General features: G+C 44.1%; 2 protein-coding genes across 5 annotated transcripts in view; both read right to left on the bottom strand.

Annotated features, from left to right (window-relative positions):
- Nucleotides 1-1,175: 1,175 nt before the first annotated feature.
- Nucleotides 1,176-23,820, bottom strand: MEAF6 (MYST/Esa1 associated factor 6). 4 transcript variants are annotated; one of them, XR_003943811.1, is made up of 9 exons: nt 23,684-23,820; nt 19,020-19,135; nt 17,911-17,998; nt 16,008-16,053; nt 13,829-14,021; nt 8,285-8,314; nt 8,110-8,170; nt 3,450-3,483; nt 1,176-1,993 (listed from the first exon to the last, which is right to left on the bottom strand). XR_003943811.1 is itself a non-coding variant. In XM_030219000.1 (8 exons), the coding sequence occupies exons 1-8, from the start codon at nt 23,771-23,773 to the stop codon at nt 1,985-1,987; spliced, it is 606 nt and encodes a 201-aa protein (XP_030074860.1). In that variant the 5' UTR covers nt 23,774-23,820; the 3' UTR covers nt 1,176-1,984. The 4 variants fall into 4 exon arrangements, 2 of the variants coding, with proteins under 2 accessions (XP_030074860.1, XP_030074861.1); XR_003943812.1 differs by lacking the exon at nt 8,285-8,314; XM_030219000.1 differs by lacking the exon at nt 8,110-8,170.
- Nucleotides 9,193-24,880, bottom strand: part of SNIP1 (Smad nuclear interacting protein 1) — a 36,598-nt gene continuing 20,910 nt past the window's right edge. Inside the window, exon 5 of the transcript XR_003943810.1 lies at nt 9,193-9,204. The gene's annotated coding sequence lies outside the window, so the exon portion shown is untranslated. The remainder of the gene's footprint in view (nt 9,205-24,880) is intronic.

Genomic DNA, 24,880 nt, shown 5'->3' with positions numbered 1-24,880 from the left:
CCATTTTTAAATCACAGGAAGGTCATCTCCAGGGCAAGTCATTCCATAAAGTGGCAGCAGTCACTGCCAAACTTATTTGGTATCCAAATGAATAAACTGAAAAGACAAACATTACCAATCAAATCTGTTGGCTAGATGTAAGTACATGAGATGAGATGAAAGGTATTACAGAACGGGATAAGAATGAGGGTTACCCCATCTAAAGAATTTATGAATCAATATTGAATGGAATTTGAAATGTCATCAATGGTCCTTCTTAAGGAGTGATGTAGTGTGATTTCTCAGTATTTCGCTACACTGGAGTGATCCTCGCTGCTATGCAGACGATCCATGGTTCAATCGCCAAGTGAGGTCTTCCACGTCCCAGTTGAGCTGTGATGGTGTTGCTGCATCAAAGTGGATCCAGCTATATAAACCTTCATGTACGAAAGTAGCTAAATAGGGAGTTGGTCCCTGAACATCAAACTTTGGCCAGAGGTACCTGTATAAAATACGCAGGGCTTTTTTGGAGGGGGTACTGAGTACCGGCACCTTTTCCATTGTCTGCTAAAATTGACCCATGGTCCCCAAGTTTTAATGAAAGAGGTCAGGCTCTACACACCAATTCTGCCTTGTCATAGATTCTGTGACTGGTTGCAGGGGGCACGGCTGTTATGGGGTAGGTCCCACAGTGATCACCCCACACCTGAAGGGTGGCCTGGCATTTGAGTACCAGCACCTTTTTCGCTAGAAAAAAACGCACTGAAAATAGATAAACCGCTTTGATTATATATCAAGTCCCATCTCCTTTACTTTTGCCACATAAATTCTGGGTAAGTCAAGTGGTTAAACAAGGACTGTGTTTTATATGGTCCCGTTTAGGCAGTTATCCTGGCTAATTAAGTGCTTAACAGCGGCACTTAACCGGCCAAGTGCTGACTCCATCCCAATAGCTGGTTTTTACTTAAGACGCAAATCACAAATTTTCAGCGATGATAATCGGTTAAGTGCTGCTGAAAGTTAGTCGATAGCCCTGAACAAATGATTTAACCGGGCAGCAGCCGGTTGAATCGTTTTGAATATGAACCAGTAAATCTCTACACTGGGTAAAGGGGGAAAAAAAACGCCTTCTTCAAGCTTCAGTTGAATTAATCTCAATAATCACTTGTTTGATCTTGTAACCACAGCATAAGAGAACCTGTGAAGATTTGACTTTTTATTCAAACAACAGATATTAATATTTAAAAATAGGGATTCAAATGAACCCAAAAAATCTGTAAAAATGAAAGACAATATTAGAAGCAGCTTCACATTGAACGCACCAGAGTTAGGAGGCCTGGCTCTTGCATCTGGAATCTGAACTCCATTATCAGAAGAAGCTGGTGTCGGTCGGCTTCATCATTTGCCATTTAGGAATGCAAAGACAAGTGTTTTCATGCAGCAAAAAAAACAAAAAAACTTGACACCTACTTCTCTCTCCAGTCCATTGTATCAAGACAAAATAATGAAATGTTTCATCCCTCAATCTATAAAGTAAAAAAGTTGATGATATAAACAGGTAAAATAAAGTTAAAAAAAAAAAAAAATCAAAACAAAGAAAAATACTACTCAAGAGATACTCGCACAACATCTATGGACAATTTCATCACATTACCTTTGCTAACCAACATTAACAGAACATTCCTCAACACTCGTAACAACAAACATTAACAGCACTGAGCGTTTCCTTCCAAGTAGCCCAGAGAAAAGGTTGTGCAGCAACATATTTTCACATCTCAGAATTCCTTCAACCTCCGCCTCCCAGGTTTTCAGATTCTTTACAAGTACAAAGGTGAAGGGTCACTTGTCCAATGCAGGTCTACGGAGACTGCGTTATCCCTGCAGTGTAGTAGAGAGACGATGGTATTCTGTGAATGGGAGGTTTCTTGGGCTACTTGAGTTTCTGTTAAGGTGGTCTTGCCAGAGGACCACGGGACCTTGGATGCTTGAAGTCTCAATGAGTTACCTAGTAGTCCTGCCAAGAAAGAGAAACACTGTGAAGCAGGGCAATTCAGTCCAGTAAAGGTAGGGTTACCATATTTTGTCCCCCAAAAAGGAGGACCATACCCCGCCCCTTCCACGCCCTCACTCCACCCCCTGTCACATTTTCCCCTCCCCTCTGTCACACACCCCGCCACCCTCCCTCCCCGTCATTCCCCTCCCCTTACCATACTACTGACCTAGTGGTCTAGTGACCTCTTCGGGGCAGGAAAGAGCTCCCTCTTTCCTGCCCGGAGCGCTGCCCTGCATGCATCCTTTCCTGTTCTTGACCTCGGTGCCGATTCAAAATGGCCGGCGAGAGTTGAAGCCTCGCGAGGTCACTTCAACTCTCGGCGACCAGTTTGAATCCGCGCCGAGATTAGGAACAGGAAGGATGCATGCAGGGCAGTGCTCCGTGCAGGAAATAGGGGGCTCTTTCCTGCCCCGAAGGCGGAAGAGGTCACTAGACCACCAGGGCAGTAGTAAGTAAGGGGAGGGGAGGCTAGCAATCTGCCCGTTTGTCCAGATTTCTAGGCAAAGGGGCAGGCCTGCGGGCGGGCCGTCCTACACCAGCCTGCCCGTTTGTCCAGAAATCTGGACAAACGGGCAGATTGGCAAAACCTGCCCGGTTGCCCGGACATGCCCTCAAAAAGAGGACATGTCCGGGTAAATCCGGACATATGGTAACCCTAAGTAAAGGTGACAGAACTTCTAACCAAATCTGAACCTGCAGAAGTTTCTGTCTGCCATTAACAAACGCAGTAGCAGTGTAGCAGTTTGAGTCACTCCTCCAATCACAAAAAGGATATATATTTTTTTTAATAACCTAGACAGGCACATCTAAAGATGTATCCATTTGGGGGAGAGGGAAGTTCCCAATTAAGAGAAAAAGTAGAATGGCTTAAAACTGGTACACCATAGGCGTCTTAGAATATAGCCTGCCTGAAAATAACAAAACCCGATTCCAAATAATCTGACTGGATGAACCCAGATTACTGTTCTAGAAAAACTCCACGTCCGAGATATTCAAGGTAACGCCTTCTTTTCTAAAGGTCTAACGGAACACAGAAAAGTCCAGTTAAGCCATGTCTGGGTTGTAAATTTGAGGGGAGGAAAGAAAAACACTGCAGTAAGATAAAAGAACCTTCCCAGAACAGAGCCTGCAGCACGGGATTTAAGTCAATACGTCCACCTGCTTCCAGTTTCTCCATTTTCTTTTCCTGCCATTATTGAGCAAGTGATGGTGCACAGGAAGTGCAACTCCGATGCCACCTTACTTGCTTAACCTGCAATTAACACCAGCCTCGCTAGTCACCACCCTGCTTCCCCCAGCAAAACCCAGAGCAAACTAACTTGTGTCATTCAGGCAGTACACATGGCAAAGTCGTGTAGAACCCACAGAAAATATCGAGATTAGCAACGTGGGTGCATTTGAGAAAGTGAATACTTACACCTCGCGGTTTCTTGTTTAACTTGAGGTCAATCCTGTGGGCAAAGGGAAATAAAACACAGGTCTAACTGCATTAGCTAATAAAGAAAATAAAGCCATTAGCTCAATATGACAAATGATCCCTCCTCCCCCATACGCTGTTTAACGGCTCCAACTGAACCACATCAAACAGTGCCTTGCAGGTTTCTGCATTGTGCCCAAGTCTTAAAAAAAGAAAAAAAAAACGGATTCTAGCCTTTATTTATAAATTCTTCATAGAAATCTATAGGGTTTCTCTTAATCATCAGACTTCAAATACTCTTTAAGGCGTGAGGTTTTGTAAAGAACTGATCCATCATGTGGAGCGTTTTCTAATTTTAATGGCTCCAACCATTCAGCGAAATTTGCAATTGTGATGAATGCTCCAAAAGGGGGGGGGGGGGGGGGGGTTAGGGATACCTAGCATTTACTGCTGCTCTGCCTTTCGACAGAGATCAAACAAAGGGACCTGAGCTACAGACTCCAGAGACCCTCCCACCTGAGGCCAAGTGCTGCTGAAATTGGGAGGGTTCCCACTTGGAATACAATGACGTAAAGAGAATTACTAGAGCAATAGACTCTTTCCTCTCTACTACTGGAGGGAGATGGGAATAAATCGAAGGCAGGACAGCACGTATTGGGGGCCTGATCAGCCTCGTTAAGAATATTAGGCGCCACACAGAAAGAGGCTGAAATCTCAAAAAGCCTGATGAAACATGCATGATTTCTATTTGAACGTTTACTACATCAGGCTTGTAACCAAATCTGGGATTCACCCTAAGCTCTTTGTGCAAATTCACGTATTAAAATCTAATTAGATAAAATCAGCATCAAAAGCAGAAAGAGAATATTTTTCATAAAACTAAGGGTAATGCATTTGATATACCATCTTTCTGTGTAAAAAGCAGCTCTAACTCAAGAGACTGATCCCCAAATTTGACCCCCCCCCCCCCCACCCACCGCTCCCCCTCCCTTCGTAAACTGTAATAAATTTTCATGAAACGGAATGACTACAGCTCTTAGGTTTCCATCTGAGATCAGTAACGAACCAAAGAGATAACACAATGGGGAAAAAAAGTCCTCTCTGGCAAATGTCATTTAAAAAAAAACAGTAAACTTTTAAACAATATTTTTGGAACAAATGATCTGTACATGGGTGGGGTATAAAGCCATCGCCCATTACTGTTTTAAAGCCCTGTTTCCATAAAAATGGTTTTAACAGGACAAGGGTCACTGACATAAATCCCTGAACAACCCGGATCCCACTCTGTTCGGAGCTCAGCCGCAAAGGTTTCCCAGAGAACTGCTCTCTGGCTTCTCTGCTCTCAAAAGAGAACTTCAGAACATTTCAGCTGTTTCTCTGTTGGTGTCATTGTATTGACTACGCTCTAATTATATATACAAAAGGAAAAAAATCAATCACAGAAACCAACAGTGAACTAATGGTTTTGTAATGTTAACATGTATTAAATGCACTGTTAGGCTAGTTAGCATGTTAATTGTGCTTTTAACATCCCTTAAATCTATCCTCTTGTGAATTGATTATTAAAATGTGCCATTGACAAGTGTCAATTAATGGATCTCGCTGAAGTAGCACCTTTGAGTAAATCCAGCCAGAGTTTAAGATGCTCAAAGCAAACTAGGATTGCAACATTTACACTGGTTGGTGCACATGTTATCCTGTGACTTAATACAAAGGGTCTCGGCCCTGCTTTTACCGTTCACAGGAGCAGCGACTGAAAAACGAGCTCATCTGTATTAGAAACGAGGATTCCGTGTGATGATCAGATGTTTCAGGAGCGTTGCGACTACCTGTAACATTCAAACTTTTCTGGCAGGTTTGAAGGTGTCGTTGCATGAGGGCGACTTCTCGGTGGAGCAGTCTGCTTGCATTTTTTTTAATAGTATCTGTACGTGTGTGAGAAATGTGCCCTGTCTGTGTGTATTTGTGTGGAAATGTACAGTAAGTTAGCAGAAAGGTTGCTGACTCCTGCACACCAAACATTTTTGATAGCTTTAAGAAACAGCAAAGAATTCACCGTACATGAGCTTTTTAAACTCACAGGTCCTTTCTTCTGACAGGCAGAGTTCCTTTGAAGAGATTTCTGCCGCATTCATACGGTGACTCCAATTCTTTGGTTCCTAATAATTAAGGCTGTTTATAGCTACTCTGAATGCTGTTCTAGACTAATTTGTAATTTTAATCTTTCATTACTTTTTAATTCTTTAATGTTTTTAGGGCTACATGTCGATTTAAAATTTGTAATCGCAATTTAAGGCTACTTGTGACTCTGGGGCAATGGAGGGTTACGTGACTTACCCAAAGTCCCAAGGAGCTGAAGTGGAGGGGAAGGGGGAAACATAATTAATCATGCGATCAAAATTTTAAGTGAAATGTAGTTTTGACACAAGAGTTCCAAAGATATTGTCCAAAGTTACTCACAACTTATTTTTACCATTGATGTGACAGATAAGGGGATGAGCACATGGGGTGCAAATGTAAGAACATAACAACAGCCATACTGGGTCAGACCAGTGGTCCATCTAAGCCCAGTATCTCATTTTCAGCAGTGGCCAATCCAGGTCGCAAGTACCTGGCAGAAACCCAAACAGTGGCAAGATTCCATATAGAATCCTAGAGAAAGCAAGATTCCAGAATCCCAAAGAGCACCAAGATTCTGGAATCCCAAAGTCTAGCACGTTCCAGGCCACCCAACCCAGGGCAAACAATGGCTTCCTCATGTCTATATGAGTAACAGACCAAGGTGCCCTTATTTTGTATGTGGGTCACAGCAAACGAAAGGGAATTACAGTGGGATTTATCTGCTGTGCAACTACGAAATACAGAAAATAAAATGAATATTCAGATCAAGTTGTTTATTTTCTAAGTCCTCACCCAAGTATTATGCTGTGGTTTATATTTTTTGCCAATGTGTGACACCATTCAGGCCTCTCAATTATGGTCTGCCACTGAATTAAGAAGCAAAAGCCATTTCTTGGTGGATGGGGGGGGGGGGGGGGGGGGGAGGGAGACAGTGTTTTATCCATGCAAAAGTTTGTATTTTTCAGTATTATCCTGCCTCAATGCAGGTTAAAAAAAAAACACACGCTGATAAACTGGTACCCGGAACCATTTGGGGGTACTCGGGGGAGAGGGAACCAGCCATGGGATCTTTGTAATTGAAATATGACCTGTAGAGAGATCAGGTGTAAATCTCTGTGGAGAAATTTCCCAGGGAAAATAATCAAAGCAGAATTGTTGTTTTTTTTTTTTAAAGTAGAAAAACTACCCCTGGGGTTTCTAAAAATGGAAGCAGTTTGATTATCTTCCCCACAATTATCAATGATTATTTGATTGATTATTTTGGTAATGAAAAAGAAAAGTAAGGTTATTGAAATATAAAAAAAGAAAAAAATGTTGCCAGACTGGTAATAAAATCTCCACCGATCAATCAGAGCCACTCTCTGTACGCCAGAGAACAGCAAAGAAAATTTCTGTTGTTTCTGTGGACAATATCTGACAGGCTCAGGGGTACCTGGAACGCAGCCTCACACATAGCACAAAGAAAAAAGTCCCACGTTTTGTAAAAATGTGTCTTTTCTTTTTTTTTTTTTAAATAAACACAGGATTACATTCTAGTGCTGCTCACTCGCTGGGAGTGTTTCACCCTTGTTACCTACACAAGGCTTGAAGTACTAGCGGGGTTTTATTTTTTTCATTTATTTTCTACGTATGGTAAAAATACTCATCACATAGGTCCCCAATTCAGCTAGACGAGGGAGTACCTTAAGCCCAAGACTATCTAGGACCAGTATACGTATGGTAGATGTCATCATTTCATGTTAAATAGTCTAACAGAATGATTCTTTTTTTAAAATTCAACTGTTTGGCTTTCTAAAAGAACCTTTAATGTAACAAGCTGGGGGATGTATCACAATGTATAATCTTTTTATTCTGGCCAAAAGGTGCTTTAGAACTGCAAGAACAAGGTGAGGTTTACAAGTTAGACAGTTTATCAGGAGAAAAAAAACTCTGAAACTGACCTACCCTTTACTGCACTTCAGTGGCGTAGCCAAGGGTGGGCCCAGGCCCCCCCAATAGCAGCACACCTATGAAGTGGCTGGCAGGGATCCCCAAGCCCTACCAGCCAAAAATTCCCAACAGCTGTCCCTCCTGCGTACCTTGTAAATAGCGAGCAGCGACTGATACATGCTGTTCGCACCGGTCCTACAGTCTTCCCTCTGTTATGTTCCCGCCTATGCAGAAACAGGAAGTTGCATCAGAGGGAAAGGCTGTGGGGCCAACATGAGCAGTGTGTATTAGTTGCTGCTCGCTGCCGGTGAAAATCTTCTACTTAAAAGGTATGCGGGGGAGGAGGGATGTTTGAGAGATCACATGGCATGCAGGCGAGAGACCGAATCACTTGTGGGACAGGATGGAGTTTCTTCTGCCCACCCATCTTGGGCCCAGGCCCACCTAAAACTGGGTGCCTGGCTACGCCCCTGCCAGCACAATCTATCCCAAATGGCACTGAAAACCCCTTCCCCAAAAATATTCTTCAATATACAGGTCATTAAACAGTTTGCTCAAAAGACAGAAAAATGAGTTTACACGTTTCTCAAGTTATTAAATGAAATGTTACCTCAGTCATGCTTTTCTTTACTTAAAAATTACACTTCCAAGCCTAAATCTAATAAACATACCTACAATTAAACAGATAAACTAGTGGTTAGAAATGTGATCCAGGCACGCAATGGTGATCTACAAACTATTAAGCACAACACAAGTACTGATTAAAAAAAAAATCAAAAACTTACTGAAAATCATAATCAAATATGCCAGACGGACTGAGGAACAGCGTTGGAAAAGAAGAAAGCAAGAGGCAATGAATATACTAATGAATTAATTAGCTGATTAGGTATCCTGCAGAGTCTCTGTAAGATTAATGCATTAACAGTGACAGAGGTACAAATTATATCAAAGCACAAGTAACTGTACAAAAGCAGAGCAGAGATGTGCAGTCAATAGTGTTACAGGGGTTTTTTTCTCTGTGAGCTGGTAGGAGAGAATTGCATGAGCGAGTTATCTTCATTATAAAAAGACAGAAAGGATACAGGCAGGTACCGTATTAAGCGCAGCTAATGACCCGATTACAAACCACACAATACAGTTATATACATTTCAGACAGAACAGACATATTTGAAAAATAAATTAATTACTCGGTGTTACCTGCCACTTCCAGGGGACCTTCTCTTAATTATGTTTCTCTACCTTTCAATCAAATGTTAAAAGTGCAGAGGATATGCCGGTTCAAAAGATCAGCTTTACCATCTGCTGGGTCAGGGGTTTCTCCCCCCGAACAAGAGACAGACTTCAGCTGAACATGGTTTAGTATAGGTAACTTATGATGGAAAACAGAAAAGCAGATCAGTAGTGGATATAAATAATTTGTATTGATGATGTAAGAAAATTGCCTGACACAGGCCATGTTTCGCCCAGAAGGACTACGTCAGGGGCAATCCTATATAATAAAAGGCACCTCCAACATTCTGAAGCTGACTGCATGGCTGAGGCATTCCTGCTCTCTGTATCCATCTCCTGAATTGACATCACGTACTTCCGGGTTCGTCACAAGCAGAAGTGACCAACCACACGAGGTTTCTCGGCTTCAGAATGTTGGAGGTGCATTCTATTAAATAGGATTGGTCAGTTCCTTTCCTATATAATAAAAGGCACCTCCAACATTCTGAAGCTGACTGCATGGCTGAGGCATTCCTGCTCTCTGTATCCATCTCCTGAATTGACATCACGTACTTCCGGGTTCGTCACAAGCAGAAGTGACCAACCACACGAGGTTTCTGGGCTTCAGAATGTTGGAGGTGCATTCTATTAAATAGGATTGGTCAGTTCCTTGAAGCACAGCCAGAGCTCAGCGTCCTGCACAGTAACGCTCAGACACCAGAGAGAGAGGGGGGGGAGGTATCTCTGTCACACACACACACTCTCTCTCTCACTCTCACACACTCTATGTCTCACACTGTATCACATTCACTCTCTATGTGTCACATAGTCACTCACACACTCTCTTGGTCTCATACACTTAGAGGCATATTTTCAAAGCACTTTGGGAGGCTAAGTTCCATAGGTTTCTATGGAACTTTGGGAGGCTAAGTGCTTTGAAAATGAGCCTGATAGTCTTACAGAGAGTCTGTGTCTCACACACACTCTCTCTCTCTCTCTCGCACACACTGTATCTGTGTGAAACACACTCTCTCTCTCTCACACTGTCTCACATACGCACTTGCACACACTCTCATTCTCACACACACACTCTGTCTCTCACAGACACACTCGCATCCAGACTCACTCTCTCTCACACACACACTCGCACATTCACTCTCTCTCTCACACCAGTCACTCTCACATACACTCTCTCAAACATACACACTCCGAGGAAAACCTTGCTAGCGCCCGTTTCATTTGTGTCAGAAACGGGCCTTTTTTACTAGTAAAATAATAAAATACATACAATATGTATTTATATTCGTGACAACACATTGGGGGTATGTTTAGCTGGTTTTTTTTTAGTTTTGTATTATGGTTCTATCAGCTGTTCTGATTAATTTGTTTTTATATCTTTTATATTATTTGACATTAATTGTTCGTATTTGTTATTGTAGGTGTTTTATTATTTTATAGCCCCTGACGCAGCCCCTTCTGGGCGAAACGCGGCCTGTGTCGGGCAATTTTCTCACAACACCAATAAAATGTATTTATATCCACTACTGATCTGCTTTTTTTGTTTTGCATCTTGGAGTTTGCGGATCGTTTGCCTTGCTGTTTCTTAGGTAACTTATCAGGCTGCATTTATCAATTCAAAGAGGTCCTTTTACAAAGCCGCACTAAAAAGTGGCCTGCGATAACGTGGGCAAATCTTTTAGGTGCTCGCTGGGCCGTTTTTTTTTTTTCCACGGCTGGGAAAAGTTTGCTTTTTTTTTTTTAATGGGGTGGGCAATGGGCCTGCGCTAATATTAAAATAGTGAACGCCTATTTACGACCTGAGCCCTTACTACCACTCACTGACCTAGCGGAAAGGGCCCATGTGGTAACCATGCAGTGCGTGCCAATGTGGGTACGCTGCAGGTTACCCCCCTCCCCCCACAGCAGAAAATAGAAAATTAATTTTCTACTGCAGGATTCAGCGTGCGCCAAACTTGGAATTACCGTTGGGCGCACGTGCTACCCCCGGTGATACTGCCGATTGGTACGCGCCCACTCACACACTACCCCTCCCGCGACTTTGTAAAAGGGCCACTAGATGAGCAACAGACATTTTATCAAAAGCAGCGAGAAGTTAATGCTACGCAATAATAATGTGGAATTAGAAAACAAAGTCATTTGTCCAAATAAGATTCCAGAGGCTTTGCAAATGCAGCACGACAGAAACACAAATACAGCCACTTCTGGGACAGACACATCTGACGCAGGAAGAGCAGGAGAACTCTCAAGGGTGTAAAGGCCACAGACATCATCATTATTAATAAATTACAATTCTGTAAGCTGAAGAACAGGAAGAGAAAGATATTTGATGAAGTTTGCATTTACTGGCATTCAGTCACAGATGTACAACCTAAACTAGGACATGCGTAGATTATTTCCCCCCGTCTCCGATTACATTACCGTATTTTTCGGACTATAAGACGCACTTTTTTCCCCAAAAATTTGGGAGGAAAATGGGGGGTGCGTCTTATAGTCCGAAGGTAGCGAGTTTTGGATCGCCGTCCCCTACTTACGCGATGCCATGTTCCCTGGTGGTCTAGTGACGTCGGGGCAGGAAAGAGCCCCCTCTTTCCTGCCCATCGCGCTGCTCTCCGTGCTCCTGACTGCTTCCTGACGGTCTCGGCGAGATTCAAAATGGCCGCCGAGACATTTTGAATCTCGCCGAGACCGTCAGGAAGCAGTCAGGAGCACGGAGAGCAGCGCGATGGGCAGGAAAGAGGGGGCTCTTTCCTGCCCCGACGTCACTAGACCACCAGGGAACATGGCATCGCGTAAGTAGGGGACGGCGATCCAAAACTCGGACAAGACGCACCGGAGCACCTAGGTTTTAGAGGAGGGAAAAAGGAAAAAAAAATTTTCCTATTTCCCTCCTCTAAAACCTAGGTGCGTCTTATGGTCCGGTGCGTCTTATAGTCCGAAAAATACGGTAAATCACATCCAGAAGTGTATAGTTGGAAAGGAAAAATAAATCTGCTCTTATTCCAGTGACTTTCAGCTCAAACCTTTATGGCTCCCATACAAGGCTATATTTTGTTTTTCATAATATCCACAATGTATATTATCTGTTCTCACAAAACTGATGTATAAACTACAACAATCAAGAATGTGAAAACTATTAAAAACTTCAGGGGTTGATATTCAGTGTGGCTTATTCAGGAAAGGCAGTTAACTGGGCACTGCTGCTGAAAAATCAGATCTAACCACCTGGTAGAATTTCATGATGGGAGTCAGGAAAAACCCAGAAGTTTTACAGGCAATGGCGACAGTCGGTACCAACATACCTAACCGGGCAGACAGGACCTATTTTTGCCCGGTAAGCTATGCGGGTGCCAGGGCTGAAGACATGGGTATTCGAAGCTGGTACCTGGACATGGCCTGGCACTGAATATTGCCCAGTCAAAATTCAAGTTGCCTAGAAATACAGACCATCACAGGGAGGAAACAATAAATGATCAGCCTATAAAACACAATTCAGCTGAACGTGGGCAATCAAGGGCCTTTTTTTCCTTCTTTTATAAATTAGCTCAATATATGGGGAAATATTCAGGCCGCAGCAGTTAAAGCAGGCCTGTAAGCCGCTCCCAGCTGCGGTCTGATCTAACTCCGGATATCCAACACCAGGCCACGTGCGGCTCCTGGCATCGAGTATCCAGATGCACTGAGCCAGAAGTTAACTGGGCACCGCTGATACTCAGACCAGTGCCCAGTTAACTCAGAGAATAAAGTCAGGACAGCCTTTTTTCTCATCTATCTTTATTACGTTTGCTTAGCCAGTTAGCGGACTGAATAGCGCTGACAACCGGCTAAGCTGCTGGACTGCCTCCTAAGATGCGCCGAAAAGTGGCCTGCGCTGGTGTACACGTGTGTATCGGACACGCGCAGGTCCATTTTTCAGCGCACCTGCAAAAAAAGGCCTCTCTTTTTGGGGCCGGAAATGGACGTGCGGCAAAATAAAAATTGGCGTGCGTCCGTTCTGGGCCTGAGACCTTATCGCCACCCACTGACCTAGCGATAAAGTCTCAGGTGTTAACCGGGCGGTAATGGTCTACGCGCGTACAATGCTGGAATGGACGCACGTAAAAATTACTGTCTGGGTCACGCGGTAGCTCAAAACTGACACGCGTAGGCGCCTACACGGCTTAGGAAAAGGGCCCCCTAGCCACTAAGAGAACGGTGGGTTAGCAAAGATATTCGGTAGCAGTACCCGGTTAAGTGCGGCTGCCCAGCTCAGCGGGGTTTAACCAACCCCTTTAGTTATGATTTCTGTTACTGACCCTCATTCTTGCAGGCCTCTCAGAAACTACTCAACTAGCTTCAGAGGCCCGAGACGCTGCCGTAAAATGAGAACGCACAGGTTTTTCTGAATTACTTTCATTTTTGAGTTTGCGGCCACACTGTCTCAAAGATCCCGATGGTGACTCTAAGGGGGTCTCCATCTTCTCGTGCCTCTGCAGCAGCTACGTCCCTTTCTCTTCCTAGGTCACACATCTGGATGAGCAAGGGAGAGAGAGGAAGCAGGAAGTGTTCAACTGTGTGGAAGTGGAATACGCTGCCTGTCTTGGCAAGTACTTGACCTCCTGATGGGTCTCATATATGTAAGTCGCACTAAAAAAAAAATCTGGTTTAGTTTGGTTATACAATTAAAAGCAGATCTAGATCTCCCAAAGGCATCCCGGATTCATTTTTAGGTCATGCCGACAAAAATTAAGCAATCCCAATGATAAGTTATTGTATGACCTTTTGGTTTCAGTTGCGCTGAAACTGGTCATTTCGCACTGGAAGGATAATTCCCATGTGAATGTGGTGGTGTGGTGGAATTGGATTCTGCTTTATAAAAAATATGCGCAATCTGCCGTACTCTCCCTGTCTGGCCACAAATCAGCTATCCGCAAATGGAAGTCTTTAGACCTTTTTCTATCCAATAAGGACTAATTTTAGGGTTAGAACTCAGTACTCTGTACCATATTGTGTGTTTTGTTCTGTGCCGTTGCATTTTCTGTGGTGTATTGTTATGATTTAATAAACTTATTATAAAAAAAGAAATTAAGCAATCCCTAAAGAAATGGCTCCAGCAACAGACCTGTGTCGGTTTTTATTCTTGCGTTTTTTGTGGCTGTTGTGATGGCTTCCTGAGGTAGAAGAAGATGTAGCTTTCTGTGGTTTAACCCCCTGCAGGGACCCATCCAGTTCCTCTGTGTCATCCTGGCCAGGTTCGTTTTCTTGGTTTTGGAAGTCTGGGGAATTGTCACTTTCTGTTCCACTTCCTGGTTCTCCTAATAAAAAAAAAAAAAAAAATCAAATAAAAGGCAGGTACCACCCAGAAGCAAGAGGTGGTCTTATTTCTATAGAGTCCAAAGCTGAGAAAACACTGTATCCAGACAGTAACAAAGTAGAAATAACACTAAAGAGCATGTAAGTACTTCAAAGATATTGATAAAGCTTAAAAAGCAAATCTTTCCAACGGAAAGGAAATTCTACAACTAAGGGTCACAATGTGAAGCTCAAGGGAGGCAGCTGAGGATCATCAGAAAATAGGGTTTCACGGAAAGGGTGGGGGGTGGGGGGGGATGCCCAACACGCTGCGTCGGTGGTGGAGACAGAGGCCATAGCGGAATTCAAAAAACATGGGATACGCACAGAGGATCCGAGTGAAGCACCAGGGTGGTCTGCGTGGGTCAGCGGTTACAACCCAAAAGAGCTACACAGCACTGGGGGAACAAACTACACGGAGCAGGAGTTACAACCCCGGTAACCAGTGGAACTGAGAGAAAGCTGGGGGAGTGGGGGGGGGGGGGGGGGGGGTGGCAGCTGCAACCTCAAAGGCAACAGTATTGGTTTACAAGGTCAGGGGTACGAAGGAAGAGGGTCTGAATGCTGGGATTTGTACGGACCCCCCCTTGATCCCTCCGCACTGCTGGTTGCTTTGTGGGAGCTGCTGTTGCAGCAGGAGCCACCCTTCCTCCCTTCTTTGCAGGGCCCATGGCACACCTAAATCTGCCTGGTACTGTCAGAAGTGGGATCCTGACCTGAGCCAGTGGCACTGTACTTGGGAGCGTAGCAAAGCCAGTACAGGGAAATAAGCTCTTAATATTATCAGTTCGGTGATATTGGTCAAAGTTGTCCCTTCTAGAGGGTGTGAGGCTGAATAAATCAAAGATGTTTCCCTTGGCACAGAATGGGAGAAAGACATGCAATGGGATTAATGTTGGGTTCCAGCACCCCAACATAATAGACCATACAAAAAAAAAAAACCCCGACAAAACAGACTAAAACCAAAACATACCATGACAAAAAAAAAACCCTCCCCCCAAGAAACCTATAAAAAAAAAAACCACAACAAAACAGATTTATGATTCTCACTAGATACCAAGTGTGGATAGTGAAGTCAAGCCGTAGGCAGGTGCCAGGACTTTCAAGTGACAAGCCGTGGACTTTCTCAGTAATTTATGGCTCCTCCACTTCTTTGTACCCTTCAAATTCGTACCATTCAAAAATAAATCTATTTCATCGGGCCCTTTTGTCGGGAGTCTATTTTGTCAGGGACTTTTATGTCGGGAACTTTTTTTTGTCTGGTTTCTTTTGACCGGGTGCCTTGGGTTCCATATGGGTCTCTGTGTGCTGGGCAGACTTCATGGACCATTTTCATCTTTACCTGTTCTTACTCACTATGTTACCCCAAGTAACAAAGAGAAGGCAGGTTAAAAATTGAAAGCCTGGCCACGGTCTGACTTGGAAAACTTTCTTCTCTGCCTCCCCCTTGCCTCAATATTAGGAGGGGCAAGTCCCCCCCCCCAAAAAAAAAAACACAAGATAAAATGCACTGAGGTTTTTGCTCTGAGCAAACCTGATTGGATTTAAAGCAATGTCGTGCTAAATAAAAACAAATTTAAAGGACTGATCAATTCTACCATGAATTCCTGCTTAAAACATCTCTTCCCAGTGCTGTGAATGGGAGCAAAATTGCTCTTTATTTCCATGGGTACCTGCTTCTGTTTTAAGTTATTACCGAAAACTTATAACAGGAAAGGACCTGGTTTACTACTCAGCTAGTCTTTTTTTTTAGTCTACTGACTAGTGTTTCAAAATCATTTCATTTTAAATTTAAAAGCCATCGATATCCATTGATTTGGAATTCAAGGCAGGTTACAAATTACTAAATGAACGCAAGTTAAGATCCCAGGTCAAAAATAACGGTCTTAATTCTGAATCAATTTAAATTGTGTCAACCAAATTTAAAAAAAAAAAAAAAAGACACTTACGTTTTTCAATCAGCTGATCTTGAACACCAGCCAGGGCACTAACAGCCTAGAAAAAAAAGCAAAGAGTAATGAAGGAGTCGGCGGAGAGTTAAGGGATCACCTTAAAATCATTTTCAGAGTTTGGTCCATCTTAAATTTGGAGGGGCATTTTCGAGAGGATGTCTATCTCGCACGTATTTTCGAACAGGATACAGCCTGTTCCAAAATACATAAGAGAGACGTCCAACTTTTGAACGGGGGAAAACAAGGGACATGGACAGCTGTATTATTATTATTTGTTACATTTGTATCCCACATTTCCCCACCTTTTTGCAGGCTGAATGTGGCTTACATTTTACCGTTAACAGCGTTAGCCGATTCCGGTCTGAATAAATACATGGTATGAATGAATACAAAGTGATATTGTGGTAGAATGAGGTACATGTATGGTAGGTAATTGGGGGGACTTCCGGAAAGCACTAAAGACAGACCTGTCCAGAAGAGCATACCCCACCGACCCAACATAAAATACCTGAACACTTGTGACGCAATATAACCAAAGACTGTAACGGACATTACCTGACTCTTCCTCTCCTCTCCCTGAACCTCAACCGCCTCCACAGAAAACAGGGGACAGATGAAGAGAGAGAAGAAGTGAATTTGTGGAGCATCAGAGACAGGGATCTAAAGACCTCCAGATATGACTCTGCAGACTCAAGTCACCCGCAAAGTTCAACTGGGGACCAGGAGCAAAGAACTCATAAGCAGAGACTGAAAAGTGTGTCCATCCATCTGCTGGAGATAGAGAATACTGAGGAGCTGGACTGGATGCCAAGAGAGAGAGGTCTCAGCTCAGTTTTCAGTTCTTTACCTCCATCTGCTGGTGGGTGGACACCATGACCCCACAGGTTCTGGAATACCGTGTTTCCCCGAAAATAGGACATCCTCCGAAAATAAAACCAAGTAGAGGTCTTGCTGCAATTTGAAAATATAAGGCCTCCCCCGAAAATAAGACCTAGCAGGGGAGGCCTTATTTTTCGGGGAAACATCGGGGTCACCCCCCCCACCCGAGATCGCCGGTTCTCCCCCTCGATCGGCGACTCCCCCCGCCCTTAGTCGCTCCCGGAACTAACCTCTTAAACGCTTCCTTTCACCTTCGCACTCGCCGCAAGCAGCAGGGCAGGCCACTCCTTCCTTCCGTGTCCCGCCCTCGCCTGAGTGGCCTGCCCTGCTGCTTGCTGCGAGTGCGAAGATGAATGGTGAAAGGAAGCATTTAAGAGGTTAGTTCCGGGAGCGACTGAGGGTGGGGGGAGCCGGCGATCGAGGGGGGGGGGGGGAGCCAGCGATCTCGGGTGGGGGGCAACTCAGGTGTGGGGGGGGGGGGCACCTGATGTTTCCCCGAAAAATAAGGCCTCCCCTGAAAATAAGACCTAGCGGGTCTTGGGGAGCAAAAATTAATATAAGACAGTGTCTTATTTTCGGGGAAACACGGTAGTGGGAAACTAAGTAATGGAATTCTCATTATGAGAGCAACACTAGATGAACAAATAAAACTGAGCCCTAGCCTATTAAAAAAAAAATTCTTTATAGCTGGCCCTATAGTCATTTAAGAAATATTCCCACCCACTGAAGTCTCTGAATGCAATCATTCACATATATGTGGAGCAGTAATACTTGGCCTCTATCTGCATAAATAAGCTGTTTCATTTAGGAAAACCTTCTTGCCGGCCTAAATTAAACCTCTTAGCTAGTCGTACAGTCTGGCAGAACACTCACACTTTGCACTGGCACAATCCAGAAAATGCCAAGGTGGTCTTTTAATAAGGTCACTGAAAATTCAAGGATAAAGCAGTTTTATGTTTAGTGGCCGCAGTTATTAATGCTTTTAAACATTGGTTTGAAAGTTCATAAATGATTTACTCACTGCTGCTGAAGTGACTGAGGATTTGCTAAAAAGTCGCTCTGCTTCCTTAAATTTTCTATTCCTTCTGTCGTTTTTGCTGTTGGAATTTCTAGAAGGTAATCGCAACATTGAATGCAGTTAGGATAAAAAGCTTTGACGAGCAACACTGAATAAACTGATGTTTTCTCGAGGCAACTGCCATCAGAGAATAACAGGCACGTGAGACAACTGGGGAAAAAAACAGAAAATAATTTTTAAAAAAAGCAAGCACAGCTGAAGGCTGGTGGGCGCTCCACGTGAATCATCAGCCTCGCACTATTCCCCCTCAATTAACTTTCTGCCCCTCCCTGCAGCCCTCATCCCCCCAAATTTTGAAGATTAAACTCAACAGTTATAATTGTCACACAAACATCCTATAAAGAGGCCTACCACAATGATCCAACGTAAACCCTTCACCCAGCAACACAGTATGACCAATGATCGAACCGGACAATATGCAATCTTCATTACCTTCGACCCTCTATAATTACCTCATTCAAGCACTATGCATCCGTGTATTTGTTATCAACCGACCTCTGGCGATTGCCTTGACGGTACTATGTAAGCCACAATGAGGTGGGAAAATGTGGGGTACAAATGTAATAAATAAATAAAAATGCAGATGATTCTTTGAGTTTATTTATTACATTTGTACCCCACATTTTCCCACCTCAATGTGGCTTACATAGTACCGTAGAGGCTATTGCCAATTCGGTTGGTAACTGATACAAAGTTATATTGTGATCAGGTGAGGTAGGTTTGGATCAGGTATCAAGGGGGTCGAAAGAGGTGAAAACTATAAATTGTCCAGTACGATCATTAGTTATGCTGTGTTGCTGGGATTTTATGTTGGATCGTTGGGATAGGCTTTTATGAATAGGTGAGCGCTTAGTTTTGCCTAATGGTTGGGCCAACCCTGAAAGAAACTAAAATGGCATATCTGCAATAACGAAACATAGGTAATATAGAAAGACTGGGAATAAGTTTCCATTTAAGGCAACTGTACAATGTTAATACAAGATCAGGCACTAAATTTAGATTTAAGTATTTCAGGAAAAAGTATAAGTTTAACAAGCTCTATATAAACTTACTTCTGGTTTGTCAAATATCGGTCCCAGCCTCGAATTATATTTCCATACATTTGTGTATCCTCCAGATAGCTTCCCTCAAACGCATAGATCTGCCGTTCTAAATTGGCCAAAGTTTCCTGGAAGACAATCATAATGACCTTTGAATTAGAATTGTAATTCGTGCCACCCCATCCTGCTGGTGAAAATGTCCCGTGTTTTTTTTCATTTCAAACTAATCAAGCTCGGCCACTGCTATAAGTGCATACATAAGTATTGCCATATTGGGAAAGACCAAAGGTCCATCAAGCCCAGCATCCTGTTTCCAACAGTGGCCAATCCAGGTCACAAATACCTGGCAAGATCCCCAAAATGTACAAAACATTTTATACTGCTTATCCCAGAAATAGTGGATTTTCCCCCAAGTCCATTTAATAATGGTCTATGGACTTTTCCTTTAGGAAGCCGTCCAAACCTTTTTTTAAACTCCGCTAAGCTAACTACCTTTACCACATTCTCTGGCAACGAATTCCAGAGTTTAATTACACGTTGAGTGAAGAAACATTTTCTCCGATTCATTTTAAATTTACTACATTGTAGCTTCATCGCATGCCCCCTAGTCCTAGTATTTTTGGAAAGCGTAAACAGACGCTTTGCATCAACCCATTCAACTCCACTCATTATTTTATAGACCTCTATCATATCTCCCCTCAGCCGCCCTTTCTCCAAGCTGAAGAGCTGCTTTAGCCTTTCTTCATAGGGAAGTCGTCCCATCCCCTTAAACATTTTTGTCGCCCTTCTCTGCACCTTTTCTAATTCCACTATATCTTTTTTGAGATGCGGCGACCAGAATTGAACACAATATTCTAGGTGCGGTCGCACCATGAAGCGATACAAAGGCATTATAACATCCTCATCTTTGTTTTCCATTCCTTTTCTAATAATACCTAACATTCTATTTGCTTTCGTAGCCGCAGCAGCACACGGAGCAGAAGGTTTCAACGTATCATCGATGACGACACCTAGATCTCTTTCTTGGTCTGTGACTCCTAACGTGGAACCTTGCATGACATAGCTATAATTCGGGTTCCTCTTTCCCACATGCATCACTATGCACTTGCTCACATTAAACGTCATCTGCCATTTAGATGCCCAGTCTCCCAAGGTCCTCTTGCAATTTTTCACAATCCTCCCGTGATTTAACGACTTTGAATAACTTTGTGTCATCAGCAGATTTAATTACCTCACTAGTTACTCCCATCTCTAGGTCATTTATAAATAAGTTAAAAAGTAGCGGTCCCAGCACAGAGCTCTGGGGAACCCCACTAACTACCCTTCTCCATTGAGAATACTGACCATTTAACCCTATTCTCTGTTTTCTAGCTTTTAACCAGTTTTTAATCCACAATAGAACACTACCTCCTATCCCATGACTCTCCAATTTTCTCTGGAGTCTTTCATGAGGTACTTTGTCAAACGCCTTCTGAAAATCCAGATACACAATATCAACCGGCTCACTTTTATCCACGTTTGTTCACCCCTTCAAAGAAATGTAGTAGATTGGTGAGGCAAGATTTCCCTTCACTAAATCCGTGTTGACTTTGTCTCATTAATCCGTGCTTTTGAATATGCTCTGTAATTTTGTTCTTAATAATAGTCTCTACCATTTTGCCCGGCACCGATGTCAGACTCAAGAACACTGTAACAGCTGAGAAGGGAAAGCATGATGGTGCAAGCTAGGTAATGGCTTCCTGACATCCTATTCCACCCTGCAAAGGCATACAGACCCAGACCAGGAAATGTATACGACCATTAGTTGCTTCTAGTAAGAGGGGGGCATGCCAAGTGATAAGAAAGGGGTTGAAAAAATGGAAGAAATGCAGCAATTGTTTCTTCATTGTTAGTAAACTAAGTTACTACTTATTTGCTGTGTGCAATTAACCTAATCTTTGTAGAACACTGTATCTGATTTTTCTTTGGAGTCTACATGTTTGTTTGTTTTTCCATTAACACCATGTCCATGAGCTCCATCTCCCCCAAAAGACCAAATATTGCCTTCGGGATGCTGAGCTGCTAACATGACTGTGGTTAGGAGAACCCATCTCAGAATCGGCTGCATGAGCACTAACCTCTCTCCACCACCCAGCCTATAACTGCATCAACACAGAATACACTAGCACAGAGTATCATAGGGTCCATTAGTCTGCTCAAATGTATTTCCTGTTCCAGTTCCACAGACACCTGTCCATTTTCTTCTTTTCCCTTACTTCACAGCTAGCGCTCCTCTGTGCTTGTCTTGCGCTTTCTTGAACTCCGTTACACTTTTCCCCCTTTATTTTATTTTTTGTTACATTTGTACCCCGCGCTTTCCCACTCATGGCAGGCTCAATGCGGCTTACATGGGGCAATGGAGGGTTAAGTGACTTGCCCAGAGTCACAAGGAGCTGCCTGTGCCTGAAGTGGGAATCGAACTCAGTTCCTCAGGACCAAAGTCCACCACCCTAACCACTAGGCCACTCCTCCACTGTTGCTACTATTTGAGATTGTACATGGAATGTTGCTATTCCACTAGCAACATTCCATGTAGAAGTCGGCCCTTGCAGATCACCAATGTGGCCGCACAGGCTTCTACATGGAATGTTGCTAGTGGAATAGCGACATTCCATGTAGAATCTCCAATAGTAGCAACAGAATCTCAATAGTAGCAACATTCCATGTAGAATCTCCAATAGTAGCAACATTCCATGTAGAATCTCCAATAGTATCTATTTTATTTTTGTTACATTTGTACCCCGCGCTTTCCCACTCATGGCAGGCTCAATGCGGCTTACATGGGGCAATGGAGGGTTAAGTGACTTGCCCAGAGTCACAAGGAGCTGCCTGTGCCTGAAGTGGGAATCGAACTCAGTTCCTCAGGACCAAAGTCCACCACCCTAACCACTAGGCCACTCCTCCACTGTTGCTACTATTTGAGATTGTACATGGAATGTTGCTATTCCACTAGCAACATTCCATGTAGAAGTCGGCCCTTGCAGATCACCAATGTGGCCGCACAGACTTCTACATGGAATGTTGCTAGTGGAATAGCGACATTCCATGTAGAATCTCCAATAGTAGCAACAGAATCTCAATAGTAGCAACATTCCATGTAGAATCTCCAATAGTAGCAACATTCCATATAGAATCTCCAATAGTATCTATTTTATTTTTGTTACATTTGTACCCCGCGCTTTCCCACTCATGGCAGGCTCAATGCGGCTTACATGGGGCAATGGAGGGTTAAGTGACTTGCCCAGAGTCACAAGGAGCTGCCTGTGCCTGAAGTGGGAATCGAACTCAGTTCCCCAGGACCAAAGTCCACCACCCTAACCACTAGGCCACTCCTTATCATATCCCTGGGAGGACCTTCTGTGCCTTCACCACCATTTCATTGGAGAAATATTTTTTTGACATTGCTTTTGAATCCACCCTCTCTGAGTCTTATATCTGACTTCTTGTCCCATTTGATGGGATTTAAATGTGTTCTCTCTCTTTTAGGGCTATACAAATTTGCTCACCGTCTCACCTCACCTGACTTATTTTAAGCACCTTAACTATCCTTCTGTAGGATCGGCCTCCAAAATAGGCCATGGTGGGGCAGGTAATTCACACCCCAGGGGTGTAACAGAACCAGTGCGTTTCTTCTAGTGAAAAAGGTGCCAGTACTCAAATTCCAGGCCACCCTTCAGGGGTGAGGTGATGAATGAGGGACCCACCCCACAATAGCCAGGACCCCTGCAACCAGTCACAGAATCTATGACAAGAGCCTGAGCTCTTTCATTAAGACTTGGGGTCCATGGGTCAATTTTAGCAGACAATGGAAACGGTGCTGGTACGCAGTACCCCCTCAAAAAAAGCCCTGAACAGAACTGTCATTCAGACAGGTCTTATCACATCCACGACCCAGATGCAGGGTTTCCATCCTGGGAGCTAGAGGCTGCCATAAGGGCGCAGAATCTTAACAGAAATTAGTTACAAATAGCAATAACAGAAAATTGAAAGCAGAATGCATTGCTCTCCCGCCCTCACAATAAATAGGATGGGGAAGGAGGAGCCTATTTGAAACCCCGCCCCCGGCCCGTTTCTGTGGTAACGAATTGACGGCGTCCTCCGTAAAGCGAAGAAAATGCCGAAAAGTTGGGCTCATTAATAAGCGGGAACAGGATGGAAATTTCCCCTGAACCAGAATCTCCTACTATTTGGCACTGGAACATAAGCTAAAAATCCTTTTTTTTTAATTAGGTTACTAGTATAATTTAACACTCATTAAGTTTCACGCCGCCCAGGCCTCCACGCGGCCTACTCAAGCACCGGCCTTTCCTAGTACCCTGCCCCCAACGTTCAGCCCGCAGCGGTGCGACGCTCCGCCTCTTCTTCCAGCCTACGTATCTTGCGTAGCCCCGAGCATTCCCCCGCCACAGCCTTTGCGTAACTGCCTTCGGGAATCGCACGCAAAGCAGGCCCGTATTCTCGGAGACCGTTTGCGCAAAGAGCGCAGCAGAACGGCGCGGCCCCAGGGTTCGCGCTACGCCGTTTGCGGAGGGACGGCCACGGCGGTTCAAACCGAGAAAAGGCCGAGAATGAAGACGGGCGGAGGGAGAGGAACAGGACTACAGGACCGGGGCAGCAGCAGCCGACAACCGTCTTACCGCCAGCTCCTGCTTCCTCTTGACCAGCTCGGCCAGCTCGCGGCGGGTGTCGGGGATTTGCGGCGTCGCCGACTTGTTGTGCATCGCCATATTGGCAGGACGGAGCTGCTGAAGGCGGTGCCGGCACTAGCGCAGGGCAGGAAACGAGGCTGGCGCAAGCGGGCGGGGACGAGCACGGCCGCGCATCGCCATCTATGCCTGCCACTCAGAGCCGCACATCGGCCAAGACTAGGCGGCTGCCTGAGGTTCAGAAGTGGGTGCTGGGCGCCAATGTAGGGCAGGAACAGCTGGGTTTTCAAAAGAGCACATTCACCCACATGCTGTGGAGTGGTGCTTTCTTTGGAGGAGGGGGAGTAAGTTTGCATAAAATTCTTGCTGCACAGACCCTAGATTCCTGCACTGCCCAGTTTACAAATCATAAAATCGCTGGCAGAAAGCAGGTGAACCAAAGAGGGCCTAGGCATGTAACTACACAAGCTGCCAAAGACCAGCAGAGTAGATAGGTACAATCACAACTGTACAGGTAGAGAAATTGCCATAGTCTCTAACCCAGCAAAGGCCAGAATAGGGTCCACCATTCATGATGTAGTGTAAGCCACATTGAGCCTGCAAAAAGGTGGGATATAAGTACAATAAATAAATAAAGCTAGAAGGCTAGATGGATGAGAAAGCAGGCACCTGTACCAAACCTGCATGCCCTATGCAGGAAGCCCTGTAGGACCTAGGACCTAAAACTGGGCACCACCTTTAACTCTACATGAGCACACTCTCACCACTGCCATCCTTCCCTTTTTATTTTTTAACACTTGTAAATAGGACTAAAATGTTAGCTAAGTCCCCAACACTTGGGCTACATAGCAAGGAAAACTACAGGGAACTGTGTCCATGAACTTTAGGCTATGTGCATTGCAAGCTGGTTTTGTAAGCTCTTTGAGCAGGGACTGTCTTTCTTCTATGTTTGTGCAGCGCTGAGTATGCCTTGTAGCGCTATAGAAATGGTAAATAGTAGTAGTAGTTTTTAACAAGAGAAAATGCACATTTCCCCCTTCGCAACTGGGTATCTATCCATCAAAAGCATAAGCTAAAAGTAATTACACACTTCCACCCCTTAATACAGATAAACCCAGAAAGAATAATGGAGGTGGGGTGCTAGTACTCGTAAGGCAAGTCACTTTTCTCTGCCCTTGACTCAAGTAG

Source organism: Microcaecilia unicolor, chromosome 11 (assembly GCF_901765095.1).
Source record: "Microcaecilia unicolor chromosome 11, aMicUni1.1, whole genome shotgun sequence".
In the NCBI taxonomy this organism is placed as follows: domain Eukaryota; kingdom Metazoa; phylum Chordata; class Amphibia; order Gymnophiona; family Siphonopidae; genus Microcaecilia; species Microcaecilia unicolor.
This window is presented reverse-complemented; position numbering and strand designations above follow the sequence as displayed.

What these genes read in the sequence shown, in the direction of transcription:
- MEAF6 (XM_030219000.1), bottom strand. Translation starts at nt 23,773, where the DNA reads ATGGCGATGCACAACAAGTCGGCGACGCCGCAAATCCCCGACACCCGC. An exon ending in AGATCAGCTGATTGAAAAAC is followed by an intron (nt 14,022 to 16,007) that starts GTAAGTGTCTTT and finishes TTTTTTTATTAG; the next exon opens with GAGAACCAGGAAGTGGAACA. An exon ending in ATATTTGATTATGATTTTCA is followed by an intron (nt 3,484 to 8,284) that starts GTAAGTTTTTGA and finishes CTTTGCCCACAG; the next exon opens with GATTGACCTCAAGTTAAACA.